The 20,922-nt window shown below is 41.1% G+C and overlaps 1 protein-coding gene across 4 annotated transcripts in view; it reads left to right on the forward strand.

The window, feature by feature from the left end:
• LOC111665676 (collagen alpha-1(XIV) chain-like) overlaps nt 1-16,166 on the forward strand; it is a 167,274-nt gene extending 151,108 nt beyond the window's left edge. For 2 of the 4 annotated variants that reach the window (XM_023420750.2, XM_087177840.1), the window contains 9 exons: nt 180-233; nt 1,773-1,826; nt 2,645-2,716; nt 5,723-5,758; nt 8,458-8,524; nt 8,674-8,862; nt 9,256-9,333; nt 9,551-9,706; nt 13,973-16,166. In XM_023420750.2, coding sequence (XP_023276518.1) covers nt 180-233; nt 1,773-1,826; nt 2,645-2,716; nt 5,723-5,758; nt 8,458-8,524; nt 8,674-8,862; nt 9,256-9,333; nt 9,551-9,706; nt 13,973-14,265 — 999 coding nt within the window. In that variant the 3' untranslated portion in view covers nt 14,266-16,166. Of the gene's footprint in view, nt 1-179; nt 234-1,772; nt 1,827-2,644; nt 2,717-5,722; nt 5,759-8,457; nt 8,525-8,673; nt 8,863-9,255; nt 9,334-9,550; nt 9,707-12,168; nt 13,555-13,972 lie in introns of those variants that run through there. The other 2 variants (XM_023420751.2, XM_087177839.1) reach the window with 2 other exon arrangements.
• Nucleotides 16,167-20,922: the final 4,756 nt, after the last annotated feature.

The following is a 20,922-nucleotide window of genomic DNA, read 5'->3' on the forward strand; positions in this document are numbered from 1 at the left end:
ATAAAGTCAGGGGCCACATATTATGTTGGAGGTGTATTGAGGAAGTGGAAAGTACTGTTAAGTGTTACCTACACAATAATAAGTAGAAAACTTTAGCTGTTGTTAAATGCGTCTATGAAGATATAGAACCAGTGCGAATGTGACCTGCAGTGACCCCTGATCTCCTCCCGGTGTTTCAGGGAGTTCCAGGTAGAGCCGGAGCTCAAGGCAGAGAGGGACCCTCAGGACAAAGGGTGAGTCAAACTGTATTAGCACTGTATTATATACTGTTAATACTAGTAGAAATACCACTGCTGATACTAATACTACACCAACTGTTAACACTGCAAGTATATAATAAGTATATAATATAATAAAAAACTACACAGAGTAGTACTAAACTGGTTACTATAGATACTTCTACTATTACAGCCTCTGTTTAAGGTTCCCTGTGGAGTTTTTGACCTCTTGTAGTATTATGCTGCTGTTCACAGAGTACACAGTCCTGTCAGTGGTGTTACACTGTTCCACTGATCAACAGGCTGCTGTAATGAGCTGCAAAGCCCCAGCTAAGGCAGGGAACAACATGACTGCAAGCCAGTTACCATGGGTATAAACAATGCTGGATTTGATAAACATAAACACTTTAAAATCAGCTTTGCAAATGTTTTATGAGGAAGGAAATGTACTCGACATGTTAGATCTCAAGGATACACACAGAGTGTTTCTGTATGTAATACTGAAGGTTAAAGTAACTTTTGTTTGTTTAAGAAAACTCCACTGGGCATTTTAAATCCTGCTATGACTGACATTGCTTGTACTAAAATTACTTATACTAATATAATGTCATACATCAGATGTAACACATGTAATACATTAAATACTAACATGTCCTCTTCTGTAAATACTGCTCATGTTACTACTGCTGCTGCCACTAGTGTATCCAATACTACACTGATACTGATACATACTTTTACTAGAAATACCACCATTACTGCTAATACTACTTTTACCCTTACTTCTGTTTCTGTACCAACTACTACAACAGCTATGGCTACTATTTAACCTACTCTATCACCTCACCACTGTAAGTTGATGTAACTGAGCTCAGCCAGACCCGACTCGATGAGACAGTTAATCAAGCCCTTGACTTTGAGGTGGGTGGAGGAGTGATGTGTGGGAGGCCTCCGTCTTTTTCTCTGCTGCCATTTACTTTCTGTCTGGAAACAGAATATATGTCCTCATCGGTCACCAAGGCGGCTCACCACAGTCTGCTGTCACCCAGCGCCCCATAGAGGATCATTTAAGCACAATGGCTAGCTTATAGCAACCTACATCAGACATGTGTTTCATGAACTGGCAAGGTTACACGGCTACCAGCAACATTTCTACTATACAGCTGTTATACATTATTTTATATTATTTATTTATGCACTTATATACCGTATATATTTATACTTAGATGACACCCATGAGCCTATCTTAACCTACACTACTGGATATACAGTATAACCACTGCTTCTACTTGCTCCACTACTACTGCTGGCACTGATGTTATTTCTACAACTGCTACTACTACTACTACTACTTCTCCTATAATTATAGTTTTTATTCTACACATTTCAAAACGTGACAATTAAATCAAAGAAAAGCCACTGAAATAATAAGAATTTAAAAACTGAAATAAATATGTCCCGGTACATACCATAAGAGTTCCATGTCACATGTAGAAAACTGCATCATGATGAGCAACATTTTATGTTCCAACATACGTATGTATTGCTACTTCACAGGGAATGCCAGGCAAGGACGGCCCACCGGGCAGAGAGGGCCCCACAGGAACTATCGTAAGTGATTATGAGATCTTGACAGTGTTAATCTGTGCTGTACATGAGTTTGTTGAAGGAGACATCAGAAAGATGAGGATTTCTGGCAGCTGAACTGAACACAGTTGCAGTTTGATGTCCTGCTTCTGGCTTTCCTGCTGGACACTCGAAGGTCGATTTTAATTGGCGCTGTGACTTTAGGAGATAATTATGGATTTTTAGGAAGCTTTGGGAATGTGAATGCAATGTCAGCCAAAGGTGTTTTCAGTTGATTACAGATAATACAAACAAACACTTACTGTGTGGCCACTGTCCACTTGTCTTTTTAACACACATTCCAGTGAAGAATCAAGCACCTGAAGCTGTAAAGCTGATGTTCGTTCGTTCGTTCGTTCGTTCGTTCGTTCGTTCGTTCGTTCGTTCGTTCGTTCGTTCGTTCGTTCGTTCGTTCGTTCATTTGTTTACATGCTGATTGTAAAGAGACATGTTGATTATGAAAATTTAGTTACAGTATAAACAGTTTTGACTTGTAGAGTTTACTTTACTTACTTTCACCACTAATTGAGCAGCTGTCTGGTTCCATCCACTGCTGTGTGAAGTAGTGCAAATCACTGTGGGTCTGCATGTCCTGAATACATGCATCAAATTAAATGCTTTGGTTGTTGGAGTGATTCTGAACTGATTGGAAGGCTGCCATGGAAAAAGAGTGAAATCACACCACCAGTCAAAAAAATTGAAACCCACCATGTGTTTATCAAGTGTATTTCACCACTTTTGGTTAATGAGGTTGACTGATTCTGATTCTGATTCTTCCTTCGTATCTGCCTGTGTCTCTTCAGGGAACTCCAGGAGCCCCCGGGGCTCCAGGAAGTACAGGCCCTCCAGGAAAACAGGGAGAACTGGGACCTCCGGTGAGTCTGTCAGTCAGTGAATCAGACACAGGAGATGATACAATAGAGCTGCCACTCCTCATCAGTCGTTCTCCTGCTCAGTCTGGGTTTACACCTGTGACAGAGAAGACCTTGTATTTATGTGTTTCCCTTCACCTTTCTGCTGCACAAACACGGACACTGTGTAAATATCCAGGAGGAGCCAGGAAGTCGTGTCAGTCAGGCCTAACAGAGTCTGTCAGACGGACACAGAGAGTCCAGGGAGAGCGTCTGTCAGCAGGATTAACAGCTTCCTGTCCAGTCTGAAGGTCCGTGGGCTTCTTTGACACACACCCCTGACATCTGGGGAGGAGCTGTTGTGTGTTCATGTTGACACCTGAAGAAAAACAAACCCCTGTCAGAGCCTGAGTCTGCCTTCCTAAGAACCTTAGTCTGGCAATTTTACTAATACCACACTGCTAAACAAAGATGGACCAATCAAGGAGGAAAAAATCCTTTCTTCCCTCACTCAAAAGCAGTTCCATTTTCCTTCTAGGAAAATTGTTTTTTTACAATGTGAATGATGACAACTACTCTTATTTTTCAACTTTATTCATGCATTAAGGTTTGGAAAAATGCTGGATTCCTGTATTCAGCGATGATGCCCTAAAGTCCCGATGGTTCCCCCAGTCTCTCTCTCACTGTAGAAACTATAAATAAATAAAAAACAATTAAATCATCTGCTGGAAAACTTAAAGGGCCTCACAGCATTAAGTATTGTTATAATGTACGAAGACAAATAAAATGAAAAGTCTACATCTCATAACGTAAGTACAAAAGACTGGATCCAAATGGGAAACATCGAGGTGTTCAGGCATCGCTAAAACAAAAAAAAAGGTGGGAGCAACACTCCCCTGACTTAGTCCTCCTGTCAAGCCTAATATATGGAGAACTGCTTTTACTTTCTTACATCAGAAAAGTAAATAAACAGATGATGAATTAAAACATTATGACCACTCACAGAGAAGATGAAGCCAAGAACGATTATCTCATAACAACGCCACATGTCACGGTGTGGCGTTTATTGGACGGCCGGTTCTTGTAGTCAGTGTGGTGGATGTGGGAGAAATGGCGTACTGACAGCAGTCTGAGGAGGGACAAACCATGCAACGGCAACAGAGTGATGGGGGATGTGCTGGAACCTCACAGCTTACAGCACCTAAAGGATCTGCTGCCGACACCACAGGACGCCCCCAGAGGTCGTGTCCACTCCTCAGCGGGTCGGAGCTGCTGTGGCGGCATGTGCATATTGGGCAGGGGTGGTCGTAATGTTTCGGCTCATCCGTGTGGAAGACAATGAAGACTTTTCTTCATCACACTGAATGCAAATTTTTATTTTCATCATATTAATATTTACTTGAGTTTGGGGCGCCTCGGTGGTTCACCTGCTAGAGCGCGTACCACATGTGCCGCAGCGGCTGTGGGTTCGAGTCCGACCCGTGGCACTTTGCTGCATGTCATCCCCTCTCTCTCTCTCCCTGGCTTTCCTGACTCTCTCTCTCACTTAGGGGTCAGAATAAAGGCAAAAATGCCCCAAAAATTATTGAAAAAATATATATATTTACTTGAATTTACATGATGGATGTTAAAAATTATTGATAATGTGGTGATACAGTTAGAAAAATCACATCAAAACCTCAAATGCATTGAGAATCATTTTGGACAGAATCCCAGCATTCTGAATGGAGATCCAGTTTAGACTGAATTCATCGGTCTATGCTGGAACAACAACAAACCCCCGGCTGACTCCCAGCAGCACGGACCATTTGCTCCATGTCATTCCCCTACTCTCTAACAAAGGCGTCAAAAACACCCAAAGGAATAACTTTAAAATAAGCTGCACCTGATGAGCAGATAAATACTGTGCCACCAGCAGTGTGTTTGAGTATATAATGCTTTGTTTTCCACTTCTCTTTATTTATTCGAAGTGCGTAACATTTTATCCCAATATGTGGCCACTCTCTGCTTTGGCATTTATTCCAGATTAAATGAAATGTTCACAGACAGTAAATCACATTTTGACTGCAAATGAGATTCTGTGGGAGGTGATACAAACTGCTGACAAATTGCTTTGCACGGCCGTGATAAAATGTTGTCAAGCATGTAATTACAGATGCGTGGGTGGACTTCAAAGAACCTGCCTTAACTAATTATCACACTTTTGTCAATTGCAGATCTTAATGTGAACTTACTGGAGGAAAATGTACAGTGTAGTTAAGCTTTTGGGTAGCGACACTGTTTGTATAAGGTTTGTGTTTTAATGGCTCAGCTGCAGTGTTAAAGGAAAGTTTGTCAAGGTACAAAAATCCCATTTAACTCCACTGAAGCCTGAGCTTAGCTTTGCTCTACATCAGTTTACATCAGGTTAAAGTGCTCTCAGCTGAGGGATGGTTTTACTTGCTCACATACACTGTGGCAATGATTCAAATTGCGCCCTGAAACTTATTTTGATGTGTTGTCAATGTTTGGTTTATTTTACTTCTAAAAAAAAAAAAATCATCAAATGTCAAACAGCATGTACAAATCGTGTGTTGAAGCTTGATTCAGTCTGCTTATGAGACAATAAACTAACAACAATAAACCAACTGGATAATCAAAGAACATCTGAAAGTTAGAAATTGTTGATCTTTCAAGCTAACGAGATTCAGGAGTTCAACATTCACAGCCACAGTTCTGTCATTACACAGACAATAAAATACAAAGTGGGACAAGAAAAAGCAGAAAGTTTTAGTCAGTCAGGATGTTTGAAAGGATTTTGGAGCTGTGGGGTCAGAGGTGAGGAGAGCAGCTTTCTGGCTGTGACAGTCGATCAGGTTAGTGTCTCAACTGGAGAGTCCTGTGTTTTGTTTTGTTTTGTTTTGTTTTGTTTTGTTTTTACCTGAGGAATGTACCATGGTCCATAAAATGTGAACTGCTTGTGTCTGCAGAGTTAAATCCTTCAAACCTTTGTTGTTTTTTCCTCTTTTCATGCCACCTTCTCTTTTGCAGGGTCCTTCTGGAGGCAAGGGGGAGAAAGGTGAACGGGTAAGTGGCTCTGTCCATCAGGAAACTTTCTTCATATGCAAAGAGTGACAAAATAATTTTATTTTGTTTTTTTTTGTTTATTTTGCTCTTCATGCAAAGTAGCCAATTTCCTGAGCAGCATGTTTTGATGTTTTGAGAACAGAACATGAATAAAACAAAACCGAAATAATAAGAAATCATTTTTGACCCTTGGCTTCTCACAAAGACACCATTTGTTCTTTTTTAACTTAAGAAAAAAGAAATTAAGCAAACGGAGGAAAGAACATGCAGAATGGCTTGTGGTGGCACAAACTGAGGAAAAGGCTGCTCAAGTTGAACATTTCTCAGTTCAACCAAAAAAAATGAGCATTTATCTTGAGCTATTTGATTTCACATTAGACGAATAGTTAGAGTTTGTGGTAGGTTTGGAAAGTATTTCATGAAAATTGTCACACACACGAAAGCACACATCCGTTACAACACACTCTGCTTCTTGTCTGTTTGTGGCCACTAAACACAAACTGCAAAAAATCCAAGCAGTCAGTTTAAAAAGTTATTTTATCTTGTATTTTGTGTTTTGTCTGAACGCAGTCACATCGTTGTTGTATTTGCCATTTTTCTGATAAAAATCAAACTGTGGACACTACACACACCGCACATGTTTCAGCAGCCCTCATTCGTGAAGCTCATAGTTTTTGTTGAAGCTGTTGATTCCCACCTTTTAGTCATTTGTGAGACTGTAGTTCATACTGAGGCAGCAGGTAGTGTTGTTGTATTGGACTGCGTACAACTGCGAGTTTTTCATCAGCAGTATCCAGAGCAAAATCAGATAAAAGGCAAAAAAATATAAATAAATTCTTCCTTTGTTGACCACAAAAACATCTTGTATCAAACTGAGCATCTCTGCTTCCTGTTTTTAGCTTCCTGCTAAATTTGGGTGTTTCCTCCACTCGAAGAGCAGCGTCTCTATCACTCAGGACAGTTGAGGCCCCTGCACCACATCACATGTACTTTGATACATCATTATGACAAATACACTTTTCAGTTTATGACCAGAATAATCTCCTGTGTCACTTTTACTGAAGTGCTGGTGTCAGATCACAGTTAACACTATTATCAAGAAAATCATCAAACATTCCTGAAATACTACTGTTGGTGCAAAATGTAGCAAAATTACACAACACCAGAATCACCTTGGATTTAATCAAAAAACACTGTAAACGAGAGCAGGTTGGTTGTTTTCAGGTCAGCGCCGCTGTGTCCGTGTCTCATGTTCTCATACATTTTCTGGTTTATTTTCAGCGTTAATAGTTGTGAAAGAACCGAGAAAAACAAGCCTGGACATTATTGATCACTTGCACTCATTATATTTATCAGCCCTCTGTCCTTCATAAATTAAAATTCATGAATTAAATTTTAGGAATATTTTTGGTTCTTTCACAGTCAGAGTTTAAGACGTGACCCATCTGTATATCAGACTCTGTAGAGTGAAAGCACTGTCGTGTTCATCAACAGTTAAAGGGCAGAACATCATAACATAAGAGTGAAGGACTGTGGCACAGTTATATTGGACTCTTACAAGCCACGAGCACCTGCGCTCACCTGTGTGTGTCAGCTGTAAAGTATCATGTCAAGTGCAGCTCTGAGAATGTTATAACTTGGCACCCATAAACAAGACATGTGCCAGTGCTACTGTTAGCATAGTAAGTCTTGGCCAGAGTAGTAAGAGCTACTGGGTCTCTGTGCTGTGACTGCTCTGCCTCTCTTCAGCCAGTAGAAAGGCGCCCCCCTGTGGTCTGTCAAAATAAAACTGCTAATGAAGACGGGAGCACTGTGCTGTGTTCACAGTGCCCTCTGAAAACAGTGATAATCGGTTATAGAAATTGTTGGCGGTGTTGTTGACATCAGGATGTTTCTCTCTGTCTACTAAAATGTGCCACACAGAAATCAGTTTTTACTCAGTTGTTTGGTGTCAAACACTGACACAAACAGCTCAGCCTGAAGACGAACTTCACTGGCTTCTCGGCAAAAGCTTTGTCTGGCAAACTTTTAAGCCGTTCAGACGATGCTGCTGTTTGGACAGAAGGTTACATTGGTCCGTTAAGACGGTCAAAGTCCGACACCACCCTGAAAGTTTTATCACAGGCTCTCGTCTTTCTCAGCTTCACAACCACAGCAGATATTGAGAGAAAAAAATAAAGATTTCTAACTCCAGAACGAATAAAGTGGGATGAAAGTTGAAGGTTTTCCCTGGTTCTGTTGAAATTAAATCACTGGATGGTTTCAGTAAATGCTCATTTGACAACTGCAACTGTTTTTAAGGGAGAAATTGAACAGCAGTCGCCTGTGAGAGCTGTCAACAGATTCGTGTGTTTGTATTTAAATACATCAAACGCAGTTTAGTTTTAATGGAAATCTACAGACTTAAAACAACTAACTACACTTTGAGTCTGTGGCACATTCATGCAGGCAGAATGACAACACACTGAGTATTTTCAAATAGCAGCATGTGGACTAAAGAAAGCTGTGCTTCAGTGTGTGTCGTTGATTGACACTGTGGTCACAACATCTTGCCGTGTGGAGGAAGAATCACGGCTGGGAAAATGATGGATGTTGATGCAGCAGCTCACTTCGATCACAGCTGAACCACGACCAAGTCGACGTCTGAAAGTCTGCAGATGCTCAAAATATAAACAGTACTTTTGCTTGTGTGTCTTCAGGGTGACCTCCAGTCGACGGCTTCAGTTCAGGCCATCGCCAGGCAGGTCTGTGAGCAGCTGATCCAAAGTGAGTGACAACACGGACTCAGTGTTTTTCACTTTCATCCTCTTGGTTTTAGGGTTAGACACCCATGCGCTGTTGGTTTGTGACGCACCTCGTGTATAATTCATCCTGTTTGGCTCTAATGTCACTGTTGTTGTTGTTTCTGTTTTCAGGCCACATGGCGCGCTACAACTCCATCCTGAACCATGTACCAAGTCCACCAGTGTCCATCCGCACTGTGCCAGGACCCCCCGGAGAGCCGGGTCGACAGGGAAATCCAGGGCCCCAGGGAGAACAGGGACCCCCAGGAAGACCTGGCTTCCCGGGACAGAACGGACAGAACGGGCAACCTGGAGAAAGAGGTGAGGCCGTCAACAAGACCAAGAGAGGAGGTCAGAGGTCAGAGAACAGAGTTAATAGAATAAGTTCAGGAAGACAAACACGGACCTTCCTGCTTTTGGTGTTCAGGTGCTGTCACCCAGTCGCCACTACTAGCTGTCATAGCAAGTGGGATTATTAGACTGGGTGTTGTTTCTCTTGGGGTCCCAGCTGAGCAACAAGCACAAAGACGTACCAACAGATTGAAAGAACAGTAATTCAGACACAGACAGTGTGTAGTTATTCATACCCCGGGGGAAGAGGTGTGTGGTGGTGTTCTGTATCTACTGACTGAAGTTTAAAGATTTGTTCTAGTTTGTACTGAACCTGTCAGAAATGACAACATGTTACTGTTTTAACCTCATGTGTGTTTCCAGGTCAAACAGGAGAGAAGGGTGAGAAGGGATCTCAAGGGGCCGGAGTCCAAGGCCCCAGAGGACCTCCAGGACCCCCTGGTAAACGAAACCATAGCAAGCTGTACAACACCATTCCACAGAAGCTTCCCAGTCTGGGCTTCCAGATCATATTTTACAGATTTATATAATATTAATAATAATAATGATAATAATAATAATAATAATGTGGTGAGGAAAGTGCTGGACATTAACTAGATACTAAACATTTCACTTATTCTTAGATTTGTAATTTTGTCGAATGAAATCTTCCTCCCAGGTGCTCAAGGACAGGGCAGACCCGGCAGCCACGGTCCATCAGGGCGACCCGGGAATCCTGGGTCCGCTGGTCGGCCGGGGGTCCCTGGACCCGTTGGCCCCGCAGGGCCTCCGGGATACTGTGACCCGAACTCCTGTGTGGGCTATAACGTCGGAGGTATGTAGGCTGCCTTGAATAGCTCTAGGCTGATGAATCTGACCAGAACTTTTAAGACTAAACTTTCATCAACTTGTTGGACGTAAACTTGTTTTGTATTAATAGCTTCTGACTGTGCACTTACTAGTAATGGACCACTGAAATATACTGACCTTTACCTCACAGTATAACTTGAATTAATCTCATACCAACCATATTATTAGACCACTACAGCCACAGACTGTTCTAAGAATAAGTAAGAAAGAAACACACTCAACCTTGTTCTTATAAAAGATCATTTAGTCTCAAATCGCCGTGTGTGTCATGTTAATAACAGAAATATCTTCAAACTCAGCAGCTTGTTTAGATATCTTGTGGACTCTGTAAACTGTATCACTGAGCATGAAAACATCTCAGTTGTTTTTTTGGACTGGAGGTCATCAATGTTTAATTCATTCTGAGTTAAACAGGCTGCATGTCACTGTAGTCGTCCGCCCCACACTCAGTGTATTTGAAGGTGACACGTCAAACACCTTGAAATACACAGTTGAGATACAGAACTCTGTCTCGGTAACACTGTTCACTGTGGTTGAAATTTTTCACAATTCCAAATATGGTGTGATACACTGGGCTTGTTTTGGATGGGACACGAGTGGTAAACATCCAAACAACAAGGCGTTATCAGTAAAACTTCCACTCTAAGGTGAAGTAGCTTGTTCAGTAATTTCGCCCACAGTTTAAATTTCCTGACTTTCGCCACCTTAAAGGTTCACTGCACCCAAACATGTAAACAGATATTTTACTCTGACTTATCCAGTGTGAGTGGTGGGTGGGGTGGATGTAATTTGCCAAAGTGAGAGCATCTTCAGCTTCTTTCATGCCCTAAAGCAGAGGTTTTCAAACGTATTTTAGTGATTAAGTCTGAGTTAAACATCCCAAGTACCAATATCTCTGATGTCCATCACAAATAAATGTCCAGAAATCCAGAAATCATAGAAAAAGATGAGTCCAGAACTTCCCTTGATGATCTTATTAAGGCTAAAAAAAACAGGGCTCATGTTAGCCCACAGCTAACTTACATCCCACAAATTATGGGAAATGTAGTTCCAGCAGTTCAAGCATGATTATCCCCCAAATGAAAAAAAGGCAAAGAATACTAATAGGTTTTACAAAACACACATTAACTTTTATCATGTCACACTATTAACTGTATCTTGGAGGGGGTGTTATCACAGAGCGGCTCCACATTGGAAATTTGGAAACCCCTGCTCTAGTTTGACATTTTGGGAAATGCATTTAAATGCTAAGACTATTGGTCACAGTAATGACAAGACTCCAGGAAGTTATTTCACGCAGCCAAGAAAGAGTCCGGCTCATTAAACCCCTATAAAATAAAATAAAAAAACTCTAACCAATGATATCGCTCTGCTAGGTACTACAACCCATGAGATGGGAGTGGTCAGCTTTGTTAGCTATATATATATAAATACTGTATCAAGACATGATTAACACAGCAACAGAGGATTAAAACATAATTTTATGTCACTGGGTCTTTAAATATTGTTTTCGGATCATTTGAGTTAAATTACACATACATCCATTGTGTTAGGGTAGACAGTCATCTCAAATAAGCCTGAAACTACACTCGACACTTTGCGCACACTGTCAGTGAGAAAAATATGTCTGCTGTGAAATGGGTGAACTGACCCTTTAAGCTTTGTCTTGCAGTAGCTGGTTGAAGCTGCATGGTCTGCTGCACGGATCAGTAAAACAGTAACCCCAGACTGAATTCTGCATCTGAACACGTTTCAACTGAGACTTTTCTGTTAAATCTCTCAGTGTGGCTGCAGTCGTCCCCCTGGAAAGATGCCGCAATGAAGGGTTTTCTCATACAGATGCCACTAATTAAATACATCAGGAGCGCAACAAATTGCTTGCAAAATGCTACACAAAATTCACATAAAAATTGCAGATGATGAATCAGTGCTGTTGGCAGCTTCTCTGTCTGTTACGTGTTAATTTGCTCTCCAGCGTCCATACGACTCAGATTGTCTTTTCCCAGCCTTTCACAGGAAGAGACACATGGGAAATTATATTTTAACAGCTTCACAGTCAGCACAGCAGGATTTATCACATGTATCCAGGAAGCTCGGAGTCAACAAAAACAACCATTAATTCTCACCACATATGGACATCGGCAAACACTAGAAATATAATTATTCAGTTAATTATAAAAGTGGTGTTTGTAAAGAAAACCCTACATGAGTCATCTTCAACTTAAGTGCATGATTGTGTTAATATGTGATGTGTGTTGAGGTTAAAGGTCATGCAGCAGCCTAAACGGCGCTGTACAGCGCGCAGCCTGCAGGGGCGCCATGTGAGTAACTTCTGCATGTTGTAATCATTCCTCCGTCTTTGTGTGTGTGTGTGTGTCTCTCCATCTCTGTCTGTCCATCACAACTTCTCCTCTCAATGACCCTCAGCGCCGTATTTCAGTGAATACTGAGCTACGTTCACAAACACTCACAATAACAACAGGGACTATTAACTGTTTAAACCGCTGCGAAGGCTGCAAACACTGTAGGTGGTGTGACTGCATCAGCTGAGTAGCTTCAGCCGTGGCTCTCTCCTCACGACACATGAATATTATATTCTTGATTTTAATAATTAATAATATAATTAATATTATTATGCATACATAGAGCTGCACTGATTAGTCCATTACTTTATGAATTTATCTGCAGCTGTTTGAATCATTTTCAGCCTCTTAACTGCTTCTCTTTGTCATACATGTCAGTAAACTGAAGATCTTCAAGACGTCACTCTGAGCTGTGGGAAATTGTGACACAAAATTTCACTATTCTCCTTCTCTGGACAAAACAATCAATTGATGATTTGAGAGAATAATCTGCAGATGAATCAAGAATGAAAACAATTGTTCGATGCAGCTCTAAATAAACAGTTTTACCCCAAAAAGTATAAAGTTGGAGAGGAAACAGGATTGACAGAAATTTTGAAATAAGGTTATATGGAGGTGAAATTATATAATACGTATAAACAGGTAAAAACAGATGACATTAAAAAAGCGCTGTCCTGCACTCAGCTACAGGAGCGATGCTCAGTTATTTCATATGAGAGAGAACATATATACATATGTGCACCACTTTAAAGGATAAGTCTGGTGTTGTTCAGTATTTTTCTATCCGTCAAGAAATCCTACACAAGTACTAAAGGTAGTTAGTGACAGACTTCTCTGTCCTGTCTGCGGCTCCGAGCCCATTGGTTCCTGATGAGCATGTAGATCACTAACACATCATTAATATATAGTTTCATGTTTTAAAAAGGCTCAGTAGTTTCCTACAAGCAGCAGATTAATCCACATTTTCAGATTTTCAGTGCTGTAGTGAGAATCTGAGACAGCAGGACCGTGTGTGTGTGTGTGTGTGTGTGTGTGTGTGTGTGTGTGTGTGTGGGATTGAGTCAGTATAAACTAGGCTTTGATACACACACAGTAACCTCTTAGTGGGAGACATTCAGTGTTGGTTTTGGTCTTTTCATGAGGTTTGTTGAGAGTAAGAAAAGTATGAAACATCACCAGATTCATCCTCGAATTGGTTGAACAGGACCGAGCCCTCACTGAGACGATCGTCCTCTCCTGGCTTCTTCCTCTAGATTACGATCCTGGTGCCTCTTCTTTAAACAACAGGCTTTACTGACTTCGTATAAACTCCTGTGAACAAAAAAATATCACCTTTGACTTCATAAAAGCTAGTTTGCACAACAATTTCGGATATAAATTTTGCACCTTAAGTAGAGAGATAACTTTACTTTGAAAGACACCACTTGAAAACATTAAGTTGCTGAAATGTTGCCAGTTTGAATGTGAGTTAATGGATAATAAATCTAACACTTTCCTGGCAGAACGTAAAGAAATTTAGATCAAATTTCTCACATTAAGCTCAAATAATGTTGCTTATTCTAACTTTTAATTTACAACTGTTTGTCTTAAGCGTTCTTCTAATCTTTGGTAACCCGTGGTAACCAGCAGTAACCCGTGGTAACTGTTGGTAACCTTTGGTAACCCTTGTCCTCTGTATCTCTTGCTCCTTCCTTTTTATCCCGCCCCTTCTTCCTGTCTCGCTAACCTAATCAAAATCCATCAAACCAATTCAAAAAATTGCTTCCTGTGGTGGCGGGTCGGCCATCTTTGTTTTGGGATCTCACTGACCGTCTGCCTATCTGACTGGCGCACATGCGGGCTCGCTGTCTGGTTGGTTGGCATCGCAGAGGGTGAGGATGTCACTCACGGCGGTGCTGTCCCCGCAGTCCAACTGCCGTCGAACGTCTTCCAGAACTACGGCGAGGTTGAGGAGGACGACCCGTACCGCTACTACCAGCCCAACTACCCGGCCCCGCAGCCCGTGTCGCCCGACGACCCCGCGCTCGCCCTGGACGACATCGAGCTGAGGTCCCCCGGCATCCACCGCGCCTCACGGAGCGTGGAGGGGGAGGAGGAGAGAGTCGGGCCGAAGAGGAGACTAAAGAGAGGAGCGAAGACGCTGCCGGGACTAACTAACTGAAAGGAGGTGATTGGAGGAAGGAGGGCCGCTCGCTGTTTCTGATTGGACGGTTTGGAGCCGTTATGGACTAATCAACAAGTGCCTGATGTAGAGGATTTCTTATGGACATTGTAGAGGGGAGGGGGTGGGGGTATCAGGTTGGGACTATTTTAACTCATCTATGCTATTGAAAACAGTTTCATATTGTTTTGCTTTGTTTTTGTCTCAGTAGAGACAGTTGTTGAAAAATGGGTTGAGCTACAACTGGTTTATATTTCAGTTTGCTTTTTGTCCAAGCTCGTCTCTGTGTGTTACAGGTGAAGTGTTTCTGTCACACTCCAGTTTCTAACACTTGTCGTCATCAAACTGAGTGGAGAACGGCAGCCAGTCCCGTCCTACTGTCTGTTATTGACTTGGTTGGTTTAAGTGCCTCAGAGTCGTCCGGAGGAAATTTTAAAAGTGATAATGAGCAGGTGTAATAATTCAGTGCAACACTAGAAACCTACGAGCATTTATCCTCAGAGACACGCTCACATTACAGCAAACTAACAAGCAGCACTTCATGTTTTATTTCAACCACTTAGCCAGCAGCTTCACATACGCAACGAGCAGGAAAACACAACCTGCACAAAACACAATAAATACTAATGTGATATACAACAACTACCATATTCAACCCCTCACAGTCCGAGGAAGCGACTGACAGATCTTCTGCCAGACCCAGCTGTTGCTTCACAACGGCCTCTGACACACAGCTACCTACAGTACAGCACAAACATGATCATGACACATGATCTTTTATCTCAGTAAACAAACAGATGATCCGACTGAAAAACACCCACTGATTTTTGACAGAGCAAAACAACAGAAAGCAAAGTGATTTCACCTGAACTCTGACTGAACAAGTTTCTGTTTATTTGTTTGAAAGGCTCCAGGTTCTAAAAAAACAAAACAAAACAAAAAAACAGATATTTATGTAAAGTTTTGCATGTTTTTTTTGTTTTTTTTCATTTACCGTGTGATTTATCATTTCTTTTAATCTCATAGATCCATAGACACATTTTACTGTCACATATAAAGATATTTTTTAGTTTTTCCCTCAGACATACGCAGTTATTGTTACAGTGTTAAGCTCATACTAATGTTGCTCTGGATTTGAAAAGGTTGATGAAAAGAAACAAGTTGTAAAGAGAAAGAAAAACAGCTTCATGTGAGAGAGTTGTTGTTTCTTTGTAAATGTGTTGTTGTTTTTGTCGTCAGGTGTCTGGATGTTGTCGTCACTGCAGAAGTTGTCAGACGGGCAGAAAGAAAATTGAGTTTGATAGTTTAGACTGACAGCTGTTTCCCGCTCTGTGTTTTTTCTTCTTTTGTTTTTGTTCCATCTTTGGATTGATCTGCCTCCGTTTGTAACATTTATCATTAAGATCATTTAATTTAAGCTTCCATCTGTTCCAGGACATGACTCTCTGGGTCTCAGTTACTCATTTTTCATCTTTCATGCATAAACTAGAAACTGATTTGAAAAACAAAATCACTGCGGCGCGCAGCTTCTGTTTGAAGTTGTCTTGTGTTTGATTGCATTCATGCGTTCAATTTCTTACAGCTGGAGATCAGTTATATGAACGGAAGGCCAGGTATTTGGAAGAGGGTGTGCGTCATTTATTCACCCTCAAATGTATTTTCTTTTTCTAATTTGGCCAAAATTCAAGCTCATTTCAACTTCTCCAAATATCTCGTACCTTCTCAGTCCGGTTTCTGAGGCCTTCAGGTCTATGAGGAGCTCAGAACAAAAACAGGCCTCAGTGTTTGAGATTTCCTTCTACACCTCTGACCAGGATGTTTAAAGAATAAAATCAAGGAAGTAATTTATTTTTTACTTGGTATTGATTTTCTCAGAACAATAAAACTGAAGTACAACTGTAGCTGTTGTCTCTGTGTGTGTGTGTGTGTGTGTGTGTGTGTGTGTGTGTGTGTGTGTGTGCGTGCGTGTGTGTGTGGGGACTGTTTGGTGAGTGTGTTGCTGTCCCTCAGCAGGTCATGTGACTGAACTGTGAGGTCTAATTAAAGTGAACAGTGAGGTGCACGCTGCAGGAAACTGAATAAAAACCAGCAGGTGAGCTCAACTTCACACCTCTGCCTTCAGCTCTCATTAAAAACCAAGAAATAAATGCAGCCGAATTTACACCAGACTGGACTGAAATATCAGCACTGAGCCAAGAAGCTGGATAAGAGGAATAATTTACCTAAAGTGATATTAGAATGTAAAAACCTTTTCACTATCTGCCTTACCGACATATTTAAGCACCCTATTATCTACCTGATTACATTACTTGCCCAATCCGATTCTATTACCTTCCCTCCCATTGCTTTCTATAATCCTACAGTAAGATGCCATGTTAAGCAAATATGAGCCATATAAACAAACTATATGTTTAGATGCACACACACATATATAAGTCCGTTTTCCTAAAAAAGATTCATATAACTATTGAGGTGTATGGAAACATTTTGTTTAAAGGTCCCATATTTTACACTTTTTCTATGTTTTATTTGAAGTGTTGATCCATAAGAAGATATATTTGTGGTTTTAAGGACCAAATACAAGCTCGGTGTTGTTTTACATCTCCTCTCTCAGGCTTCTCTCTGAAGCTCTTGCAACAACAGGTCGGTGAGCCAATCAGAGGAGAGGAGACACTGAGCCTCTTCTCTGATTGGCTGACTGTTTTCTGGGTGATCAAATAAAAATATAGCAGATTTCAGGTAAACACTCAGAGAAGCCAAATCCTGCAAGGTTGGATGGTGGGTTCAGGTGGGCGGGGCTGAGAGCGGTGACTGCTTTGTTGTGATGTCACAAAGTTACAGGACATCCTGGCGGCTTGTTTTAAGGTTCAGTTTCTGAATACAGGCTGTGAGCATTTCTCTGTAGACTGAGCACTTTGATACTTTCACAATATTAATATAGAAACTACCAGAAACGACAGCTACCTTTATACAATGTGGGACCTTTAAAAAATTTGTTTAAGGTTGTGGCAAACTTTGTCAAGTGATAAAATTGAACTGTACAAACCCTTCTCAGGTCAACAACGCTGCAGTCAGAGGGATAGTTTTTCAAAAAAGGCCTGTTTCATTAAATCTGAAAACTAAATAAAATCATGGTGACACTGAAAAATCTTTCTTCAAAATCTTCCTCAAAGACCTGCAGTTTGTCCCAAACATAAGAAATATGGTTGAACTCTTTTAGATGTAGTGATCGATGATGACAGACACTATTTTGACAGAATCACATGTGTGTGATGCAGAAGTACTGAAGCTGCTTCCTCTGGTGAGAAGCCTGTTCAGAGTCCGATCATCATTTGTGAAATGAGACGAAACTGGAGGAGAAAAAAAAACAAACTTTAATGATTTATATACCTGTAACTTAAGTGTTTCGTGTGAATCAGGGAAATGGTCTGCTCTTATGTTGAGCTTCTCTAGTCTTATTGACCGCTCAAAGTGATTTATAATACATGCCACACTTTCAGAGACTCTAAAAGACGTCAGTCAGTTTTTTAGAGAGAGAAAAAAGGGAAGGTCTCAGTGAGGAAGAGATAAATCGACAGCTGGTGGTTTCTCTGTGAAATACCACCGTCCTGTGGGTGTGTGTGTGTGTGTGTGTGTGTGTGTGTGTGTGTGTGTAGTCAGCAGGGTTAACTGTGCAAGACAAGACACACACACACACAGCAACGCACATTTCATGAAATGACTGAACCTCCAGCAGCTTCACATAAAAACTGCCACAGTTTGTAGCGTTTTGTGTAATAACTTCACTGCAGGGTCTCACAGGTCATGTAACTGTCCTCACATCCATCACACGACAACATATTGATTATTCATCTGTCAGCAGGTTCTGACAGAGGTTTAGCGTTTTCATGTGTTTTGACCATAGAAATCAGATAATACTGATTTTATCAGGATTTTCTTAAAAAGTTGTTGCTTCCTGCTTTAAAATTTAGAAAGTTTTTTGTCTGATGTTCATGAAATGTGAAGAAAACTTGGTGAAAAACACAATGAGTTGTTGATTATGTACCAGAGTCTGAAAGTGAGAAGAGCTTGCAGTGGTATAAATGGTATTTTTGAGTTTTCATGAACAGGTTTCCTCTTTTAACCTTTTGACCTTTAAGTAGTTTCACTTCGTTCGACCCACAAACAGTTGATGTCAATCGGCTTTCTCACAGGAAGCTGTGGTCTGAATAACCTCAGACAGCTTAAGTTGAAGTCTCATTTAAACGTCATTAATCATAATATTATTAATATAATGACAGTTATAAAGTGAGAGCAGGAGGAGGTGGAGCCTCTAAACTGAGACCAGATTTCTCATCAGTCTTTTTATAGAACAGTCTGTGACTGAAACGTTGCATCAGACTGTTAAAGCTAAAGCAGCCACTGAAAGTAGTTGTGCTGACGCACACACACACATACGCTGATTCGAGCAGGTCTGTGTGTGTGTGTGTATGTGTTTACAGGAAGTGGAGAAAGTGTCTCCTCTGCAGGTTAAGGGGCCTGTTGGGTGTAAAACTGAGCTGAAGTGTTTCATTCATTCATATTTACAGAAGTGGGACGTGGGCGGGGAAATCACCACAGAAACGAGCTGCGTCCGAGCTGCTGCTGGAGACACCACACCGTTTGAACCATGGCTGACCAGCGTCTCATTTCACTCATTAATCAGATGGGGGTTTTTTTTATCCAGATCTTCTTTTTACAGCTGGAACTGTGAGAGGAAGGAAGCTCTTCTATCTGCTCAGAGCAATTCACAACCAATAAATGATCAATAATTCATCCATCCACTGAGGACGCTGTTTAATCTGTTAAAGGAGGATTCCACAAAAGTTCCTGCACATAGATAGATAGATAGATAGATAGATAGATAGATAGATAGATAGATAGATAGATAGATAGATAGATTTTTACTTTAGTATTTACATTTTATATTACTTTATACTTCCACTCCACTACATCTCATTTACACTTTTAAATGAGATCTCAATCTCAATGTGACTTCCTGATTAAATAACGAATACATAAAAGAAATAAAATAAATAAATAACAGCAGCTACAAGTAACATGCTGCTGATACACTGATGCTTCTGTATTAATCATCTGATGATGTCATAGATAATAATAAATAAGACGGTGCACCCAAAGTAGGACTTTTACTTTACTTCAACTACTTTTAATTGCTAATACTTCCACTACAGTAGGATTTTTCCAAAAGGACTTTTACTTGTAGTGGAGTAGTTTTACTTTTACTCACGCAAAGGATCTGAATACTTCTCCCACCACTGGTCGTAGAAGTAGTGCAAAATACAAATGTAATGTGATGTGCAGAAGAATGGAGCTGTCTGTCTATGAAGGCATGCGTGTAATAGATGGATAGTGAACAGTGTAAATGCCTGTGGTGCCCAGGGCTCAGTAGCGTCAGTCAGTTTGAGCTGTACAACCTGGAGGACCAAAGACTTCCTAAGACACAAACATACACACTGTTACCTACTTTTCATCTTTTCAACCACTCCCACAGACTAAACAAAGATGCTGTCTCAGGTCTTTTTCCCCTGGTCTTTTGTTCTTCCTCTTCCTCAAGGTCAAGGTAAAGATTTCCTTTTATTTTCTCTCCCTAAGAGAAATTTGTCTTCAAGATCAAACAAGCTGCTGTGTAAGAGGCAGTTTAGTGAGTTGACAGAAAAACACACCAAACATAAACTCTGGACAAACCGATGACTGTGTGTGTCTCATCTGGTTTGTGTTTAATTAATCTAGATTTTGTTTGGCTAAATATTCACCAGCTGACATGATAAATGCCTTAAAATGGCTCCTGTTTGTTCCTGTTCATGTCTTAAATAGGGTGTGTGTCAAAATGTGGTCTAAAGACCTTAATTATGGCCCCAGATCACCACACAGCTGACCTGGGACCAGGTGCGGAAACAAGGCATAACTGCAGGTGAACAGAGGACTAGTCAGCTGACTGTCCTGTGTCAGTGTTGATCATATGTTACTGACCCCTTCTGCATCAGTGATTAATCATGTTATAGAGTCTGCAGCTTTCTAACTTTAAAGGAGCACAGAGAGAACAGTGAGTAGTGCAGGGGCCCTGGGACCACGCAGGGTTTCCAGACCTGATCCTGGAGCAGTGTGTGTCATCAGAACCTACAAGCCACTAACTAACACGAGACATTAAGATGTGAACAGACACAGACGGCAGCTGCTCGTCTCCTCGTCTCTGTTCTGCTGCTGAATAGCTGCTGTTGTGGTGGTGTGTGTGGGGAGGGCAGTGGTGATAGCCTGTCATCATCATGAGAGCTCAGAGTGGTTAAACACAGTAATTACGGCTCTTTAGTTCTGATGAGGTTGATTATAATTAGCTCCAGAGTTTAAAGTAGGAACTCAAATGACAATATGGGGTGAAGATGTTTGTTGTCTTTGTTCGGTTTTGATGCGTTTTATTGGAATCACAGTTTCTACTGAGAACAAATTTCATGTCCACGTTCGTCTTTTTCCTCGCTCTCTTTTCCTCATGTCTCATCTCTCTCTCTCACTTTTCGCTTTATTTGATTGACAGCTGAAGAGATGGAAAATGGCTCATCAACCTCAACCTGCTCCTCTCTTCCTCTTTTAACATGTAGCTTCTACACTGACCTAATGCTG

The sequence above is a fragment of the Seriola lalandi genome, unplaced genomic scaffold (assembly GCF_002814215.2).
Source record: "Seriola lalandi dorsalis isolate HSWRI2012SDOR001 ecotype SW California unplaced genomic scaffold, Sedor1 jcf7180002054657, whole genome shotgun sequence".
NCBI lineage: Eukaryota > Metazoa > Chordata > Actinopteri > Carangiformes > Carangidae > Seriola > Seriola lalandi.